Source organism: Malaclemys terrapin, chromosome 22 (assembly GCF_027887155.1).
Source record: "Malaclemys terrapin pileata isolate rMalTer1 chromosome 22, rMalTer1.hap1, whole genome shotgun sequence".
Lineage (NCBI taxonomy): Eukaryota > Metazoa > Chordata > Testudines > Emydidae > Malaclemys > Malaclemys terrapin.
The window spans coordinates 10,988,073-11,006,324 of record NC_071526.1 but is presented as its reverse complement, the minus strand read 5'-3'; the positions used below and the strand labels follow the sequence as shown (position 1 = coordinate 11,006,324).

General features: G+C 46.4%; 1 protein-coding gene across 4 annotated transcripts in view; it reads left to right on the top strand.

Annotated features, from left to right (window-relative positions):
* The window catches only part of MAN1C1 (mannosidase alpha class 1C member 1), an 87,071-nt gene that overhangs the window by 48,765 nt on the left and 20,054 nt on the right, over positions 1-18,252 (top strand). For all 4 annotated transcript variants that reach the window (XM_054011877.1, XM_054011874.1, XM_054011875.1 and 1 more), the window contains 3 exons: positions 8,435-8,550; positions 11,819-11,899; positions 16,292-16,386. In XM_054011877.1, the coding sequence (XP_053867852.1) occupies positions 8,435-8,550; positions 11,819-11,899; positions 16,292-16,386 (292 nt within the window). The remainder of the gene's footprint in view (positions 1-8,434; positions 8,551-11,818; positions 11,900-16,291; positions 16,387-18,252) is intronic.

The window sequence follows — 18,252 nt, the reverse complement described above, 5'->3', positions numbered from 1 at the left end:
TTTGGTTCCCTCCAGGCTAGTTCTGAGGCATGTTAGCTTTGGACGTTGCAGTGACTTTTGTACTATTACTGCCTGTTTCCAGAGCTGTCCATTCAGCACCTGTCACGATCGTTGCATTAACTTAATATTTGTTGGTGATTTTTGCAACTGAATTAGCGAGCTTCGATGAATGATTTGCTCTCTGGGTGGGTAAAAATAGAAACAGAGCTGCCTTGTTGCCTTCCTGGATGTCTCCCTTCTTCTCTCTTAAAAGATTAAATACACTTGAGGCTTAGAACGAGGTGGTACAAGTTCTCCCTGGAAGTGATGAGCTGGAGAGTTGAAGCTTTGTATTATGCCTGTACAGTACTGCTTCTGGATTGCTGTTTGTCTTCTCTCAGATGAAAGCTTCAAATAGAGGCTCTTGTAGTCATGAAAACGGCCATGGCCTTTTCGGTGAGAAAAGCATCAACTCAATTATTATAGCTGAATTCGCTTGCATTCTACCTACCTAAAAATTCTGCCCATCATTTTAGTTGGAAGAGTACTTTTTCACGCCAGTCCTGCACCTAAACTCTGTTGCATGCTATTAGCAGTATTAAGTAGTTGTCACATTTCACCCCCCAGGTGGCTGCATTTCTGGGGGGGGGGAAGAGATGTCAAATAGTTATAATTAAATTTTCATTCAATATTAAATTAAATATTGATTGTTGATTAATAAGTGGCCATTACCTTCACAAGCAATAGTAGTGCACAGTGACAGGACACTGATGATGGCTGTGGGGGAAAGAGACTGCTGCAGGTAGCAGAAGGAATCTGCCTCAGGCCAACAAAAATGTTGGACATTTAGCCCATTGGCTACCGACTAGTTCAGTCTATAGTCCACACCTATCTCTGGAGACAGCCAAATTCCTCTTGCTGGAGAGAGAAGCCAGCTGGCCCCAAACATCTTCCCTTTCACTGTCCTGCTTGGAGCTGGATCTAGCCATTCTCAAGAGGATTTCTGGGTCAGAGGGCAGAGAGAGAGTCCACTAACGTCTTTTCCCCTCCTCCCTCGAACAGGAGAGGGAATGCCTCAGTGTCTCCTCCCCTTCCCCAAAGAAGTGGTGGCTTGTGTCTGGTGATTGGGAGGGTCTCAGAGCGGTGGTGGTGCTGGGGAATCCCAAAGGATTAGTCACCATCTGACTCCCAAGGGCAGTAACATTAAAACATCTCCCCAGAGTAAGAATAGGCCCTTTCTTTCATATTGCTCTCAGCCTTCAGCTTTGGGGCAGGATACCCCAATCTCCGGAGCTGCCTTTTGTCTGAATGTAATCTTCCTGTGATTACCCTGGAACCAGCTGGTGTTTGAGTAATCAGATACTTTATCTCTCTAGAGTGGGTAGTGAGCTGAGAAGTATTCTCTCTGATTAAAGATGACCTTCCACGAATGAGCAAAGCAGAGCCCTGGCTGGGGTCTGATAAGTTGCCCCGGAGGTGCAGGAGAGAAATCAATGGGAGTTGCAAAGGTTTTACAGCAGAGTTGAATCTGGCCTGTCCAATTTCAGCAGGAGTTGTGCCTAGGGTTTTGATTCTATAGCTCTGGAAAGGTGAAATATTTTTTGAAAATGTCTTGCAGAGTCAGCCAAAATATCACCTTCGGAAGTGTGTCTGTGTGTATTATAACAAACTGGCTAGCATCTGTGTAACACTGTCTTCTGTATATTGGACGGAATCACAACCACTGGACTGTGTGTCATAAGCCCTATACAACTGACTGCTAATGAACGTGCTCCTATAGGGCAGTGGTTCTCAATTCTATTTGATCGTACCCCCCTTCTTTGTGTCTGTAGTAATTTACGCATTACAGATTCGGATGCTTCCCTTGAATCAGTTTCAGCTTGTTTTTCATTTGAGTTGGGGTTGGTTTTTTTCTGTTGCACGAATGAGCCGATGAGCCAGTGTAATAAGAGCAAAAGCAAAACTACGATTGCGATCGATGCTTAAATGTGCACGCCGCATCATAGCAAACGGATTAACGTACAGATGGCAACGACTTTGTATAACGCTAAGCAATCTGTCAAAATTCACAGCACCATGTAGAGTCAAATGCACAGCGCCATAGGTGCCGACTCTGGGTGCTCCGGGGCTGGAGCACCCCTGGGGAAAAAAAGGTGCTGAGCACCCACTATATCGGCAGCCCCCCCCCATGTGGTCCTCCCTCTCTCCCCAGCCCCTCCCGCCCACCATGAATCAGCTGTTCAGCAGCATGCAGGAGGCACTGAGAGGGAGGGGGAGGAGTGAGGGCAGGGCACGCTTGGAATGGAGTGGGGCGGGGATGGGAAGAGGTAGGAAGGGGGCTTCAGGGAAGGGGTGGAGTGAGGGCGGGGCCAGGGGCGGAGAGAGGGTCAAGCCCACGCCCCCCCCCCCGGCAACTTAGAAAGACGGAGCCTCTACACAGCGCCATTTGAGGACCTGATGTGTCTGGAGGAATCAGCTTTGCTAGTTACTCATTGCTGTGGGTAAAATGTGCACAGTAAGTCCCCCTCCCCCCCAGCTTCTCACGCCCTCCCAGAATACATTCTGTGCCCCCAAGAGCGTCTGTCCCCCATTCTGAAAACCTCTTGTAGGGAAAGGTGATAGTGGCCTGTGTGTTTGGAACTAGAAGATGTTGGTCTCTCTCAGAAGTTCTGAATGGCCCTGTGTCATGGCCCACGGATCTCAAACCTGGGCCCCCCTGCCATGCTCCAAACCTCCACCTGACAGCCTGCTGGCAATAGCTTACCTGAGACTCACAAAGCCCAACCCCAGTGTCAGACTCTGCCACTGACGTCCAAATGGTGGAGTCCCAGAGCAGCTGATTGTCCCACTGGCCCTATGCCAGCAGCAGGAACAGAAAGCTGCCCCAAACTACTGCACTCCACCCTGCACTGGATTGTGTGCCTTGTGCCTCCTGCTATCCCTACCCACTCCTGCTTCCCGGGCTTGATTTCCTGGCATTCCGACCCGACTTGACTCCTGGCATCCGAGCTGGGATTCCCAATCTCCATTTGTCTCCTGCTTCTGACCTCCCAGGATCCCAACCCAGCTGATTCTTGACCCCTGTCTTGTGACTGCAGACTCTGGCTCCGGCTCCGACTACTGGGTCTGGGCTGCCCATGAGCTGGCCACGAGACCCTGGTGTACAGCCGAGATGCAACTGTGAAGTCCCGGACAGCCATAGAATTGTTACAAATTTTGTTTTTGCTCTGAGAGGATTTCCATTTACATGGTGCCTCTCATTTATTATTACAGTAGAGTTTGTTGGGTTTAGGGAAAAAGTCACATACAGATGCTGCAGATCACTTTGGACGTGGCACAGAAGACAGGAAACATCTAAAAGACCCTTGTACAAAACACACAGCCTGCAGTTCCTCCAATATCCCTGTGTTCAAGGAATATTTAAATCAATAGTATAATACGAGGCAAGGGACAAATGATCAGTGAAGCACGCCCTCTTTTATAAAATACAGGGGCAGAAAGCCAAACAACTCCGAATCCTACTGGAACGAAGCACAGAGCATATTTCTAAACCCTCAGAGGGTTTCATGTAGTTGAAGGCAAACACAAAAGGCTCCATAAATGCAAACACTATTTTATTTTTCATTTCAATTAATCAGCCCAGAAAACGGTGACTTTGTCTCTTTGTCCCTGTTTAGTTTCAGCAAATCCAACTTTTTATTATTGTCTCTTTGCAGATTATGAAAGGGTTGGTGGATTATATCATCATATTGAATCGAGCCTATTAGTGTGTTACTCTCAGAAGATCACAGTAATGGGTTGTGCCTCAGGCAGTGCTTCACTGTTTTTCTTCTTAACGTGTTTTGCCTGTGTCCATGTCGCTCAGCGCTGGTACGTTTCTCCCTGCTAATAGGAAAGCGCATAAAAATCGCAGAATCATTAATATTGCAGAATCATTAGGATTGAGAAAAACAGCTCTGACTGAGGCGATGTTGTTTTTCATGGTCACTGCATTTTGTAAACAAGCTACATAACCATTAGCTTTTTTTTTTTTAGACCAATCTTGTAGATCTGGTGGCTGTTTGACTCCATCTACAGCTCTTCCATAGATAGTGCCAGTTAGATGATCATTTTCCAAGTCGGTCAGAGCGAATGCATTTCCAGTGATTGGCTCCAGTGCGTCTCCCCCCAGTTTTTGTTGCAGACGGCACTCGGAAGCCGGCAATCTGTAGATGTGCAATCAGGTCTGGGCTTGGGTTTCATAAAGTCGGTCATGTGCTGACTGCTTGAAAAGTGTCAAAACTACAATCTCGTAACATCACCAAAGTAAGTCAGGGTGCCTTTCTTAAAGGGAAACCAGAATGTTTAAAATAGAAATCGGTCCAAACTAAACATCTAGATCCAATCACCTGCCTTTTGGGAAACACGGTATATTGTCTGCCCAGGGGATTATTTTTTAAATAAAGGAAGACTGAGATCTCAAGGTTTGTTGCTAACTATTCCCCATATTTCACTTTTTCCCCTGCTCGCCAACTTACAGACATACCCCACGTCCTGTGAAGGTTTCTGGGTGTAATCCAACCGACGTTTCTTATACTAAGTAGTACTATAATTAGAACCACCACTAGAGGGCACTCAAAATGTTCTGTCCCAATATGAATGCTTTATAGGACAGTTCTGACCTGGACCTGGCGTTTGTGGCTGAGACCCATTTTTAGTTTAATATAATTGATTTAAAATGTGAGAGGAAGTAGTTGAGCCAAAGCAGCAGCATCCCTCATGAAAGCTCCTGGATACAAGTCGAGTATTTGAGGCTTTGTGGTTGGGAGGGAAAGGGGAATGGTGGTACATAAGAACGGCCATACTGGGTCAGACCAAAGGTCCATCTAGCCCAGTATCCTGTCTTCCAACAGTGGCCAATACCAGGTGCTTCAGAGCACCTGGTATTGGCCACTGTCGGAAGATCATTTCAGAACAGGTCATTAAGTGATCCATCCCCTGTCGCCCATTCCCAGCTTCTGGGAAACAGATGCTAGGGACACCATCCCTGCCCATCCTGGCTAATAGCCATTGATGGACCTGTCCTCCATGAATTTATCTAGTTCTTTTTTTGAACCCTGGAGTAGTCTTGTCCTTCACAGCATCCTCTGACAAAGAGTTCCATAGGTTGACTGTGCGTTGTGTGAAGAAATGCTTCATTTTGTTTGTTTTAAACCTACTGTCTATTAATTTCATTTGGTGACCCCTAGTTATTGTGTTATGAGAAGCAGTAAATAATACTTTACTTTCTCCACCCCCGTCATGATTTTATAGACCTCTATCATATCCCCCCTTAATTGTCTCTTTTCCAAGCTGAAAAGTCCCAATCTTATTAATCTCTCCCCATACGGAAGCCGTTCCATACCCCTCATCATTTTTGTTGCCCCTTTCTGAACCTTTTCCAATTCCAATATATCTTTCTTGAGATGGGGTGACCACATCTGCACGCAGTATTCAAGAGAGTTGTCACCAGCAGCATCACCCTCTGCAGAAATTAACGCTGAATCTGGCCCACCCACCCCTGCTGTCCGGTTCTCTTAGGAGAGTAGGTGTCAGGATTGAGGACAGAGTTGGGAGCAATGGAGCAATGCTTGAGTGCCTCTAATCTTAATGTAAGGGCAAAGCAATAACTTCACACAGAAGTCCTACTCCAGTGGGTGTTCAGGAAAATGCAGGAAATGATGGAGAAGCTTTAATTTGCCTTTTTGGGGGCTGGGTAATGGGTAGCTTCCAAGTGAAGAGCTATGTATATTGGGTTACGAAGGAAAATGATGGCCTCCAATCTCAAAGTCCAGGCACATAGGGCAGTGACCTGTGTTCTCTTTTACTTCCCCTGCTGCATTGCGTTCCGATGACTAGAAGGACTTTTAGGGACTCTTAGCCACCAGAAATGAAACTGTGTCACTGAGATCCTTTGAGAACATGTCTCTGCTGCTGTTCACAGTACTAAACTATTTAAATCACACAGATATCAGCTTACATGAGCTACAATTCCATGTATTACCATTCCACATCTCAGCACAGGATACAATGTCACTGTCTTTTGTTGAAAGTCTTCCTGTGTAGTCCCGATTACTTTATACGGAAAGTCTGACATGGATTTTTACGTGGTTGACATGGCAGATCCAAGTACTTGTGAGGGACTGTGCTTAGTCTACGTATGCTTAAGTGCCCTCTGCTGGAGAAAAATGGGCACACTCATGGATAACCATTCTGTTAGTTAAGTGAGTGGAGCTGTCCCTTGAGCTCACCAGGTCTCTGTTAAGCGTCCAAGGGCTTCATTTTTAATCATGCTGCTGCCACCTAATGCCATATACCATATATTTGTAGTGGGAAACCACGAGTCATCGCATGCCACAAATGTAGGCTCAGTGTTCCACAGAGCAAACAATATATTAATATTATGTTATCTTGAGTGTCATCTTTCACAAATTAAAGTATTGTTCTTGGCCGTCACCAAGCAGTTCTCCATGGTACTCAACCCCACCTGCACCAGGGGTTCTGGTGGCCCAGCTCCAAAGTTCTGGACCTTGGTCTTCTGTCATGAGATGTTCAATCTCACAGTGGGGGTAGCGTCTTGGAGACGGTGGTGAGCGGGGCTGAAATTTTGTGACGTCTCCACAAGCAAGGCAGTGTCATTGGCATAGTCTTGGTTGGTAAACACTTCTTGACCAACCTTGATTTCGATGAGAGGAATGGCAAGTCCCAACATTCCATCAGTAGCTCGACAGAATAGTGCTGGGGGGAGAATGCATCCCTGCTCCACACCAGAGGTTATGTAGAAATGTGGCAAAAGTCACGAACCAAGGCACAATTGCGCACCAGTATCAGTGTGAAGATCATATACTAGATTTAGCAGAACATTTGGAACACCAACTCCTTTCAGTGAGAGCCAAAGTGCTGACCGTTCGACTGAGCCAAAAGCCACTTTGAGGTTGATTATATGTGCCACATGAAGCAGACTGGTTAAATCCTCTGTGCACTTCAGCCAACACAGGGGCTGGCTTCCAACAACCCCCACTAGGCCCCCGCCCCACCTCTTCCTGCCCCCACTCCAGCCTAGGCCCTGCCACCACTTCACCTCTTCCCCCAAGCCCACGCCCGTCTCTTCCTGCTCCGCCTCAGACCCACCTCTTCTAGCCCAGTTCTGCCCCCTCCCCGGAGTGTGCCCCATCCCCTCTCCTCCTCCCTCCCTCCCAGTGCCTCCTGCATGCCGCGGAACAGCTGATCTGCGGTGGGAAGGAGGCACTGGGGGGAAAGGGAGGGGAGCTTGGCTGCCGATGGGTGCTAAGCACATGCTATGTCAGCCAGAATCCAAAGGGTAAGTCCAGCGTCCATTGTTGACCGTCCTGCCGTGAAACCTGACTGCTGCAGACGACAATGTCTGTGAAGGAGCAGCTGAATCCTACCAAGCAGAACATGAACAAAGACCTTTCAGGGACCAAAAACAATGAGATTGGCCTGTAGTTGCCACACATAGTGCAAGATCCTCTGCCATTGTACAGGGACACTATGATGCCACCTGGCCTCCCTTCAGTCATTCATTTTATTGCGTTGCATGCTCTTCAGCCGTGTTGCCAGGATGGACAAAAACAACCCCGCACACTGTGCTCTCAAACTCGCAAGAAGGGGTGCATGCCCTGGCCCTACCTGGTGGATTTGCAGGATTGATCCAGATCTAGGAACATCACCACATGATGTCTGTTGCAATGTCATCAACCATGGTCACTCTGGCTAGCACAATGGTCCCTAGTAGACTATGCATGTTTGATGATGAACTCACTGGGGAGCTGGGCAACCCTGTTTCGGAACCAGATTAGACAGAGACTGCAGTTTGGGTATGTAGCCAAGTCAGGGCAAGGCTTTGCATCTGATGGGTTGAAATGTCACAAGCTGTTCTGATTTCAGGCACGTTCCAGAACTGGAAAATAAGGCCAAGATTTGCAGACGTGACTAGTGATTTTGGATGCCCAACTTGGGGCCCATTTTTCAGAAAGTGCTGAGCATCCGCCCTCTGAAAATCAGGCCCCTTTTAAAGATCCCAAACTCACTAGTCCTGTTTGAAAATCTTTGGGCCAAGCTCCTTTCACAGCCTCTGTCCATTTAATTCAGGTCCAGATGCCAAGCGGAACATTCCCAAAGTTCAGCAGAGTTCCCACCTGAAGTTCTGGTCTGGGCTGTGTCTAGTATACAGCCATGTACTGTTGCAGTTCTTTACTTAATCTCAACAATTGCTCTCATCCTATCCTAACATGCTATTGTTTTACCCCATTGTTAAAGATGGAAACGGAGGGAGCGTCTTAAAAGGTTGACACCTTCCCCAATGTGCACAGTCGCCTTTTGTGTTAAAGGGTGAAATGAAAATGAACCTGATCAGATATCCAAAAATGAAAGGTGTATAAGATTTAAACAAGTTGTTCTTTGTTTGCCAATACAGGGGGCCTTCGAGGGGCTACCATAGTGGATGCCTTAGATACTCTGTACATCATGGAGCTTGGGGAGGAATTCCAAGAAGCGAAAAGCTGGGTGGAGAAGAGCTTTGACTTGAATGTGGTGAGTCAGTAATGGAAAACGTCAGTCTGTGCTGCAAAAATGCCTGGTACATCCCTTGGTGTGTCCTAGTAACAGCATTTGGATCCAGGGGTATTCTGCTAGGACAGTCTGTGAAGGGGAAAAATATAGTTTGCAAGGACCAATGAGTCAGATTCATAAATTGCAAGGCCAGAAGGGAACATTGTGATCTAACTAATCCTCTGCATAGCACAGAGCACAGAATTCCACCCAGTGAGTCCTGCATCCATCCTTAATTCCTGAGGGCTTCAGTAGAATTAGCCTGAACAGGGTGTCATGCTCTTTCTGTTAGAAAATTACCATTTTTAGAAACTCCAAGGAAGTTTGATCAGAGTAAACAGGAACCCTCCAGCATATGTCCCCCAGATTGAACTCCCCCATGATATCCGTTTTTCTTTCTGTATATTATAGACTGATCACCCTGCTCTTATGGAGGGAATTTTTGACACCCCTCCTTACAAATTATTGATCAGTACATCTGTGTGTTATGCAAAGGCAGCACAGAACCCCAAAGCTAACGAGAAGGGGGGGGAGGGACAATTGTGCCAGGGCCCTAAGTTCCAGGGCACCCCCAAATGTCTGTAACATCTGTGTAAATAGAGGGAAAGGGGTGGGGCCCCAAATTTCTCTCGACGGGCCTGACTCCAACCGCAGTGCTGGGACACTAGATAAGTATGAAAAATGAAGAGCTCTGGCTACAGAATGGCCAGCACTCCTTCCTGTATGTTCCTTGAAGGGCTCCCGTCTACATACAGAGTCGTTCTTCGCTTGTGAGATGGGACCACAGCCTGACGTGGTGGTCTATGGAGGCCATTAAACTCAAAATGCCATTAAAATTTTAATTTCCTTCTGTCTGTCGTAGTTAGTACATGGGGAAAAATGGTTCTCCCCATCTGAAAAATGAATGCAGCTGCCTTTTTAGAAAAGTATCATTTGGGAATGGATGGCCGTCGCGGATTCGTAATAGGAAGATCACATCTGATAAATTAGGTTGAATGCTTTTAAGTATGTTACCGAATCGATAAACAAGGGACAAAATCAATGGGGAGATAATTTATCTGGATTTGACAAAAGCTTTTACTCCTGGCCCACACAATAGATTGATCGGCAAAGACTAAAATGAATGTTATAGATTGATCACTGATGTCAGACGTGCAGTGCAGAGAGAGAAGGGTTGAAATTAATTAAAAATTGGCTTTGAGACAAGAAGCTGACCTAGTCAGGCAGGGGTGGGACGGTGGCCTTGACTGGAGAGGGGAATCCAGTGCGAGGCTGAAGAGAGAAATGATTAGGAAGGAGAGGGTGTCATTTCAAAAGCAGCCACATTTGCTGCTGTGATAATTTGCCAGCATGGGGAGTAAAAACAGTTTCAGAGCTACAGAGCAAACAGAGGAAGGTCTATTATCATCTGTCAGCAACATGTCACTCCAGGGCTGTTCGTTCCACTGGCTGCCCATTAAACACAGTAACGCTGGAGGGACTGGTCTTGCCTTTTAAAGCGGGCTGGACCCAAACTCTCTGACAGGCGGCCCCTCCCTCTGCAACCAAGGTCCCCCCAGGAGAGCTGCTGTCTTCAGGGATGGTGGAACTCTCAGCAACTAGATTGAGGGGAGGGGTGGGGCCTGACTCAGGCAACGGGGAAAAAGAGACAGTTCAGGTCTGTGGCAGAGCAGCCGTTTGGATTTACTGACTAATGGCAAGTGTGGTGTAGATACCTAGACAGACCATTGACTATGTGGGAAGTGCAAGTTAGCTTAGAGAAGTGTGAGACAGTGAGGCTGAGGGACAAAACTTATCACCCGACTCTAAAGGGAATGCAGCACGGATGACTGTGTTAACCAGCATCTGTCTGTGTGTACAGCAGTGCTCCATGATCCTGATTAATTTATAGCTTAAGAACTAGTGCCCAGCAAACAAATCATTAGTTGCTAATTGCTGCTATGTTAGGTCCACTGATTTTATTTCCCAACCTGGATCTCTTGCTTTCTCTCCTCCTTCCAGTCCAGCCTTTTCCAGGTTCTCCCTCTCTCTCCCCCTTTATAATAGTGTCACTTCCTATGTGATCTTGAGCTGCTTCCTCTGGCTTTTGCCTCCCTCTCTGGATGGCAAATTGTGTCTCAGATCCTTCCAGCCTTCCCTGGGAGAAGACATCTGTTTGCATGTGTAATCCAGTAGGATTGTTGGAAGGGACAGGTGAATGCAGTGGGTAAAGAATTCCTGCCTCTCTATCCCATTCGCTGAAATTGCTGCACTCTTGCGAGAGCCTCCTGTTGGTAGTTTTATGTGTTTATTTGAGGGGAAGGAATAATTTGCCTGGCAGGTTCACAGTCCAGGAGCACAGTTTAAAAAGCACAGTTTGAAAGCAATTGCTTTGACATTTGCTGATCGGGAGTTGGAATAAAATAGATCTTAACTAGTTCCAGGTGAGTGGCTTCCTGAGAGGTTCAGTGAACCACATCACTGCCTGTTCACCATCTCCCAGCAGGGCACGTGGGCACTGGTTTGTTTGTCTCCCACTCAGTGTGGCAGCAGCTGTGCCACCCTGGGCTGTGGTCCTGTCAGGTCTTACAAACTAAGTAGGGTTAAGCATGGTAAGTCCTTGAATGGGAGACCTCCAGAGAACATCTGGACACTCCAGAAAGTTGTTGTGGTGATGCACAAGGTGGCACTCTCCCCACTGAGTCAGTGCTGAAGAAATGCTCCCGTATGGAGCAAGAAAGCTCAGGACAGGAGGGTGCCATCTTTTGGCTATTAAAAACAGTCCTGACTTCTTGTGGTCTCTCAAAATCCCTCTGCCCTTCTTTTAAGAATAGAGATGTTAACTCCAGCGTCCTGATGAGCTTTCAACTTAGGTATCTGTTTTCTGCCTACCTACATTGCCTTTGCACTTTCAACTGGAGAAAGTATAATTTCTCATGTTTTCTTTCGTAACCTGTTGTGTAGTGTTTCACTGCTACTGAACAGCTGCTGCGTTCTACCCAGAAACCATTTCAGTGGTGGCAAAGTGATCCCTGTAGCTCACTTACCTACCTCCTAGAGGGTTGTGAAGCTTCATGTATAAAGCTCTTTGAGATCCTAGATGAAAGATGCTATAAAAGGCAAAGTGTTATTAAACTGGGAATAAGGATTGCAGAGTTTTGTGAATGTACCGAGAATTATTCCAAGGCACTCTTACTGGCCCTATATCTGCATGGGTGCTATAAGGCTTCACTTGTACCTTCCAGTGACTATCTGATGATGATCTTTTCAGAATGGAGAAGCTTCCTTGTTCGAAGTGAACATTCGTTATGTCGGAGGGCTGTTGACGACGTACTATCTAACCGGTGAAGAGGTTTGTTTCTACACATCCTGTGTATCCCTCGCGGTCTCAAATAATGAATGTGCAGGTGTATTTCTGGATAGGGTGGCTCCCAGCAGCGCTCCACTGAACATCAAATAATCCCCCTGTAAGAAGAGGCTAAACCTGTTTTTTATGAATATTGAACTCCCACTAACAGTCTTTTAATTAAGTCTCACACAATTACCTTATGCTTGCCATGCCTGGCTCATCTATAAAGATCTTTTCTCCAACGGACAATTTTAGCAAGATCGTTTTTCAGCTTGGTACATTGGTCCCCACTGAAATGCATTTGCAGTGATCTTTTCCTTTCCCTCAGTTCTTGTTACTTTGTAGCCTAAATATAGGCAATAGCGCAAGCTTTGGGGTCACTCCAAGTAGCCCTGCACGCTAAATGTTAGCTTATTAGTGGCAGCTATTTGTGAAAACCCCAAATTGTTGTTATATTTTTTGTGTAGCAAAAATGTGCACTGATAAAGCAGGGGGCCAGGTTGTGGCTAATGTCATCCATGTGCAAGGAGCCTTTCTTTAGTGTGCAAATATCACGCACTAGTGAGTGTGTGTTACAAGCCCCCCTCTGTGCCAGTCTGCAGTGGATACGAGTCTGTTACAACCGCCAGCTCCGGAGGTTCCCAATTCAATCCCCATGTGTGAACCCATACGTAGGGATTCATCTGGGATTTGACCCACCCGCTTCCTTTGAGAAGAGGAAGTGTCTGATGTGACAACCACCCCCATGGCCAGCACACTGGGGATCGAGCCAGAGATCTGCCTGAGTTGCAACAGCTTGAGCTGAAGAGCTGTGGCTTTGTAGGTGGGGGTGGTAACAACTCATATCCTATGTGGATCAGCACAGAGGGGGATTTGTAACACACGCTCACCACAGGGTTACACAAGGACTGATCCAAGCAAGTCCGTCTGGTAGAACTGCCCCAACCCCTGGTTTCCCCACTCAGCCAGCAGAGGGGGGTGGAGCAGCGTTCCAATGAGCACTACGCCCGCAACGAATTCTGGCTAAATCAGAAGGTTCCCACTGAAAACACTGCTCCCTCCTTCTCCCCCCTGCCCCTTCCAAATGCAGGCCATAGCTGAACACATAATCTGTCTCATAATATAGCTGTGCTGGAATTTTAAAACCAGATGTGAGGCAATCAAGAGATTACTCCTCTACCCTGAATATCTGCAGCAAACAGAAGGCCTGATCCCACTGATCTCAATGGGAGTTCTGCTGGCATACGGCTGCAGGATTGGGCCTTAAGCAACGAGTAAATAACCTTTTCAAGAAACTCCCATATTGCTACAGGCCGGCTTCTGCTGGAGGGAGCTGCCCATGATAGAAGGAAATGACTAGTCTTTGCATTGTGATGCCATCGATTTGTGGAGGCCTGGGAGAAGCTCCATAATTAAGGCTGTATTTTGGATGAGATACAGGAATTTGTTCCTCCTGGGATTTCCCAGCTGGGAAAGCTCTCAAAGACCCAGTGCCCCATGCTGCAGCCCTTCATGCTCACAGCTTCCATTGACTTCAACTTGACAGAGAAGGAAGCGAGCCCCCAAAACCATGAAGCCTGGGCAGCAAGCTAGAGAGTGAACTTAGCAAACAGGTCAGTGTCTGTCCTGTATCGGTTCAGTGCCTCCCCTCTCGATAATCTAGTCACTTTCTCATGGCTTTCCCTTCTGAACCAGATCCCTCTACCTTCCTCTGCTGTGACAAAGGCCTCAGAGCCCATGGACAAGCTCGGGTTTCCTCAGTGCTGTATTTCTCAGAGCAATCATTTCCTGCTTTCTTAAAGCTGTTATGACAGCTTGGACTGAAATGGGGAGGTTAGAGGTAAAAGGCTTGTGCTTGATCTCTTGTCACTTACAGGCTTCTCTTGCTCAAGACTAATCTCTTGAGCGCAGATTATTGCTTGTATCAGTTTGTCCCCAAAGAAGTGTGTCTGGTGGCTTTGTGCGGCAAGCCCCCATAAACTATTATTTGATTAGAATAATATAACTCAGAAATTAGGAATTGAAAGGGTGATAATTTAGCCATGACAGGCCACGGATCCTCTCTGGAAATTTAGTGGTGCGTAAAGGAGTGTCTGTGTGTGTATGTATGTGTGTATAAAATATGTGTACTTGAAATTAGAAGTTGTGTGAGCTATCAACAACCTGCTTTGTAAACCATGGCATGCTTCATCCTTAGAAATCTCCTTTAATTTTGATGTCTTCATTTCTGTTTCCCCCACTGCCCCATACCAAGTTCTTAAAAGGGGACCCTTTCTCCCCAAAGGCATGCTTTGCAGGATCAAATCAAATCAAATTTTTGGGACCGGCTCTGTTCAATATCTTCATCAACGACTTAGATATTGGCATAGAAAGTACGCTTATTAAGTTTGCGGATGATACCAAACTGGGAGGGATTGCAACTGCTTTGGAGGACAGGGTCATAATTCAAAATGATCTGGACAAATTGGAGAAATGGGCTGAGGTAAACAGGATGAAGTTTAACAAAGACAAATGCAAAGTGCTCCACTTAGGAAGGAAAAATCAATTTCACACATACAGAATGGGAAAAGACTGTCTAGGAAGGAGTACGGCAGAAAGGGATCTAGGGGTTATAGTGGACCACAAGCTAAATATGAGTCAACAGTGTGATGCTGTTGCAAAAAAAGCAAACATGATTCTGGGATGCATTAACAGGTGTGTTGTGAGCAAGACACGAGAAGTCCTTCTTCCGCTCTACTCTGCTCTGGTTAGGCCTCAGCTGGAGTATTGTGTCCAGTTCTGGGCGCCGCATTTTAAAAAAGATGTGGAGAAATTGGAAAGGGTCCAAAGAAGAGCAACAAGAATGATTAAAGGTCTTGAGAACATGACCTATGAAGGAAGGCTGAAAGAACTGGGTTTGTTTAGTTTGGAAAAGAGAAGACTGAGAGGGGACATGATAGCAGTTTTCAGGTATCTAATAGGGTGTCATAAGGAGGAGGGAGAGAACTTGTTCACCTTAGCCTCTAAGGATAGAACCAGAAACAATGGGTTTAAACTGCAGCAAGGGAGGTCTAGGTTGGACATTAGGAAAAAGTTCCTAACTGTCAGGGTGGTTAAACACTGGAACAAATTGCCTAGGGAGGTTGTGGAATCTCCGTCTCTGGAGATATTTAAGAGTAGGTTAGATAAATGTCTATCAGGGATGGTCTAGACAGTATTTGGTCCTGCCATGCGGGCAGGGGACTGGACTCGATGACCTCTCGAGGTCCCTTCCAGTCCTATAATCTATGAATCTATGAATCTATGAATCAGCCCAGGAAGGCATGTTCTTGTAACAATACTCTGAGCAAAGCTACCAGCCAGCTGCCCATCATTGGTGTTAGAGCAGCCAGCAGCATTAGAAGTGAAGACCTTTGTCCCAAGAAACTGGTCTTTGCTCAGTAGGTTAAAGGAGCAGTTCCAGGAGCTTAGGGAATGGAGATCTGTGCCACGTGGGCAGATCTCACGTTTTAGCACAGAAAGATACAGATGCATAATCCAGTTTATCTACTGTTCCCCCAGCTAATGCAGAACTTGACTTCAAGTTCCAAGGGAAAGTACTTAGAAGGTTTCAGAGATTCAGCAATGGGTGGCTGTACATATACAGACACGAAGACCTCCAGGCAATGGGAAGCATACAGCTTTGAGAGTGGTTAGAACTGCAGAACTAGGACAATGAAACCCCAAGCCCAAGCCGAGCTCACTTAATGAGCCTGGGATGATCTCTGGTTTCGTGAGGAAGCCATGGAAAATATGGTGGGTTTGTCCCATAATAGGGCAAAACTTGGCAGTTCTGGCTGTTTAACTTTGAATTTCTGGGTTCAAAGTAAAACTCACAAGGAGTGTGTCCACCAGAACCAAGGGAAAAGGGTTCACACAAACCCCAGTGCCCTGAAACTGCCAAATGTCCTAATGCCAGTTCTATTCCAACTGGGAACTTTCAAACTCATTAACCCAGGACTCTGCGTCAGAAGTTAACGGAACTGATCCTTGAACTTGGTTAGAAAGGGAGATCTCTTCTACTGTAACATGAGCCAACGCCGCAAAGCTCACATCCAGATCCAAAGTTTGAGGCCTGCTGGGATCCAGGATTTTAGACTGGTCTGTTGTGGATCTCCAGGGGCCATCCATAAATTCTGGTTCAGATCAAAACTTCCTCATGGGGTTTGGTTCAGGCCCATCCCAATATGTAGGTGTAGGGCTACCCCACTATCTGGAAATGAAAGCCCTGTAGTGTCCCATTATTCTTACCCGCTTTATAACTGTGTGTGTCTGGGTGTGTATGGAAAAGTGAAGTGTAAGAAAACCAACGTGACTGATACTAGCAAGTAATACATTGTACATTTTAACTCTCTTTTCCTTTTTTTTGTCTAACAGGTATTCAAGAACAAAGCTCTAGAACTTGGAGAGAAACTTCTACCAGCCTTTAACACCCCGACTGGTATCCCCCGGGGCGTCATAAATCTGGGCAGGCAAGACAACACCTCATTACTTTCCCATCATTAGCAGTGGGTCTTATTTATGTGCTGAATACTTGTAAAGGAGTAACAACTGTTCCTAAGGGGCATTTTGCCTCTAAGAACATAAGAGCTGCTGTACTGGGTCAGACCATGGTCCATTTTGCCCAGGATCCTGTCTCCAACAGTGTGGCCAGAGCTTCAGGAGAACTGTACAGAACAGGGCGATTATGGAGTGATCCATCCTTTTCTTCCACATCCAACCTCTAGTAATTAGAGATTTAGGGTTGCCCTGAGCATGGGGCTGTGCCCCTGACCATCTTGGCTAATGCCGTTGATGGACCCGTTCTCCATGAACTTATTCATTTTTATTTAACCCAGTTATTCTTTTAGCATCTTTCTGTAGCATCTCCCCTCCTGACTCTTGGAGGATATTCGTTTTGGCAACTCAAACTTCAGGAGGCATCTTGGCAGTAATCAAGGGTGACTCACATTAAATCCAGCTGTGTTTTATTAATTTTTAAGCAGTCCACATTTTCTTCCTTCACTTCCTGGCAGAGCTGCCCCATGGGAATAGGATGTTCCCACTCACATTTGCCTTTGAATGTTATTGGTGGGCTTGCATTTAGAACTCCGCTTGCTCTGCACATTTTTGCAGTGTGCCAGGCTAGATGCATGATGGTACTTCTTTGGATCTGTACAAGCTCCAGGCATGGGAGCTGAGAAATAGACTGTGGCAAATGACAGTTTTGTATCCAAATGTGTATGAATGGCCGTAGTCCATGTAGTTTTCTGCCTGCCTAGACTCCACAACATGTATGTCATTCACTTAGGCGACATCTACACTTAAACTGCTTCAGTGGCACAGCTGCAGTGCTTCAGTGTAGAAACTCACCACAACGACAGGAGGGGCTCTCCCGTGGCTGTAGCTAATCCACCTCCCCAAGGGACAGTAGCTAGGCTGATAGAAGAATTCTTCCATTGAACTAGCACTGTCTACGCTGGAGGAGATTGGCATAGCCCATGTCTTGTGGGTGGAAGGGAAGGGATTTTTCACACCCCTGAGAGACACAGCTGTGCCGATGCAAGTTTTCAGTGTAGACCCGACCTTAGTGCTACAACACTGCCTGTGAGGTATGTGACATAAAGCGGGGAGCTGAGGCAGGTAGGTTAAATAACTTGCCCACGGTCACTTAGTGGAAGAGACAAGAGTAAACCCAAGAGTATTGATTCCCCGTCCCCAGTTCTAAGTACTACACAGCACTTCCTGCCCAACAGGACTCGTTGGTTCATTTTGATGCCAACTAGCTGAAGTCCCTGGGATTTTAAAAACTGTACACAGGCTGAAGCACAGAGAACAGGAAACATGAGTTAACAAAAAAACGTTCATCCTCCCCTCCACAACACTCAGAGCAGCAGCCCGGGAAGTTTGACCCCACATCTGCCATTGGGTTCCTTTCCCTGTAAAGTGCAAGATTTCGTTGAACATGTAACACGGAGTGATCCATTGCTCAAATGTCACTGTCACCCTCTGCTTAACTCTACACACAATGAAAAACTTTGAACGTCTCCACCATCTTAATTGTATCCTTCCAGGAATGACATTCTGCATGGTAGCTTGATGATAAAGTCTCATGTGGTGCCTCTTTCTCAATACAAGCACAAGCACAGGCTAACCTTTTGCAGAAATGCCATACCTCTCGCTACCCTTTGTAAAGACAATCAAGATGACAGAGTGTATCTGCCCAGATATCCTGAAATATCTTGCCGATGACCTTGGCTAATACTGAAGAAAATCAAAATAGCCGTAGGCTTCCTAAAACTAAGAATCTGCATTACTGGCTAGAGCTCTGAGAAGAGCATTGAAACTGGTTAGGGGGC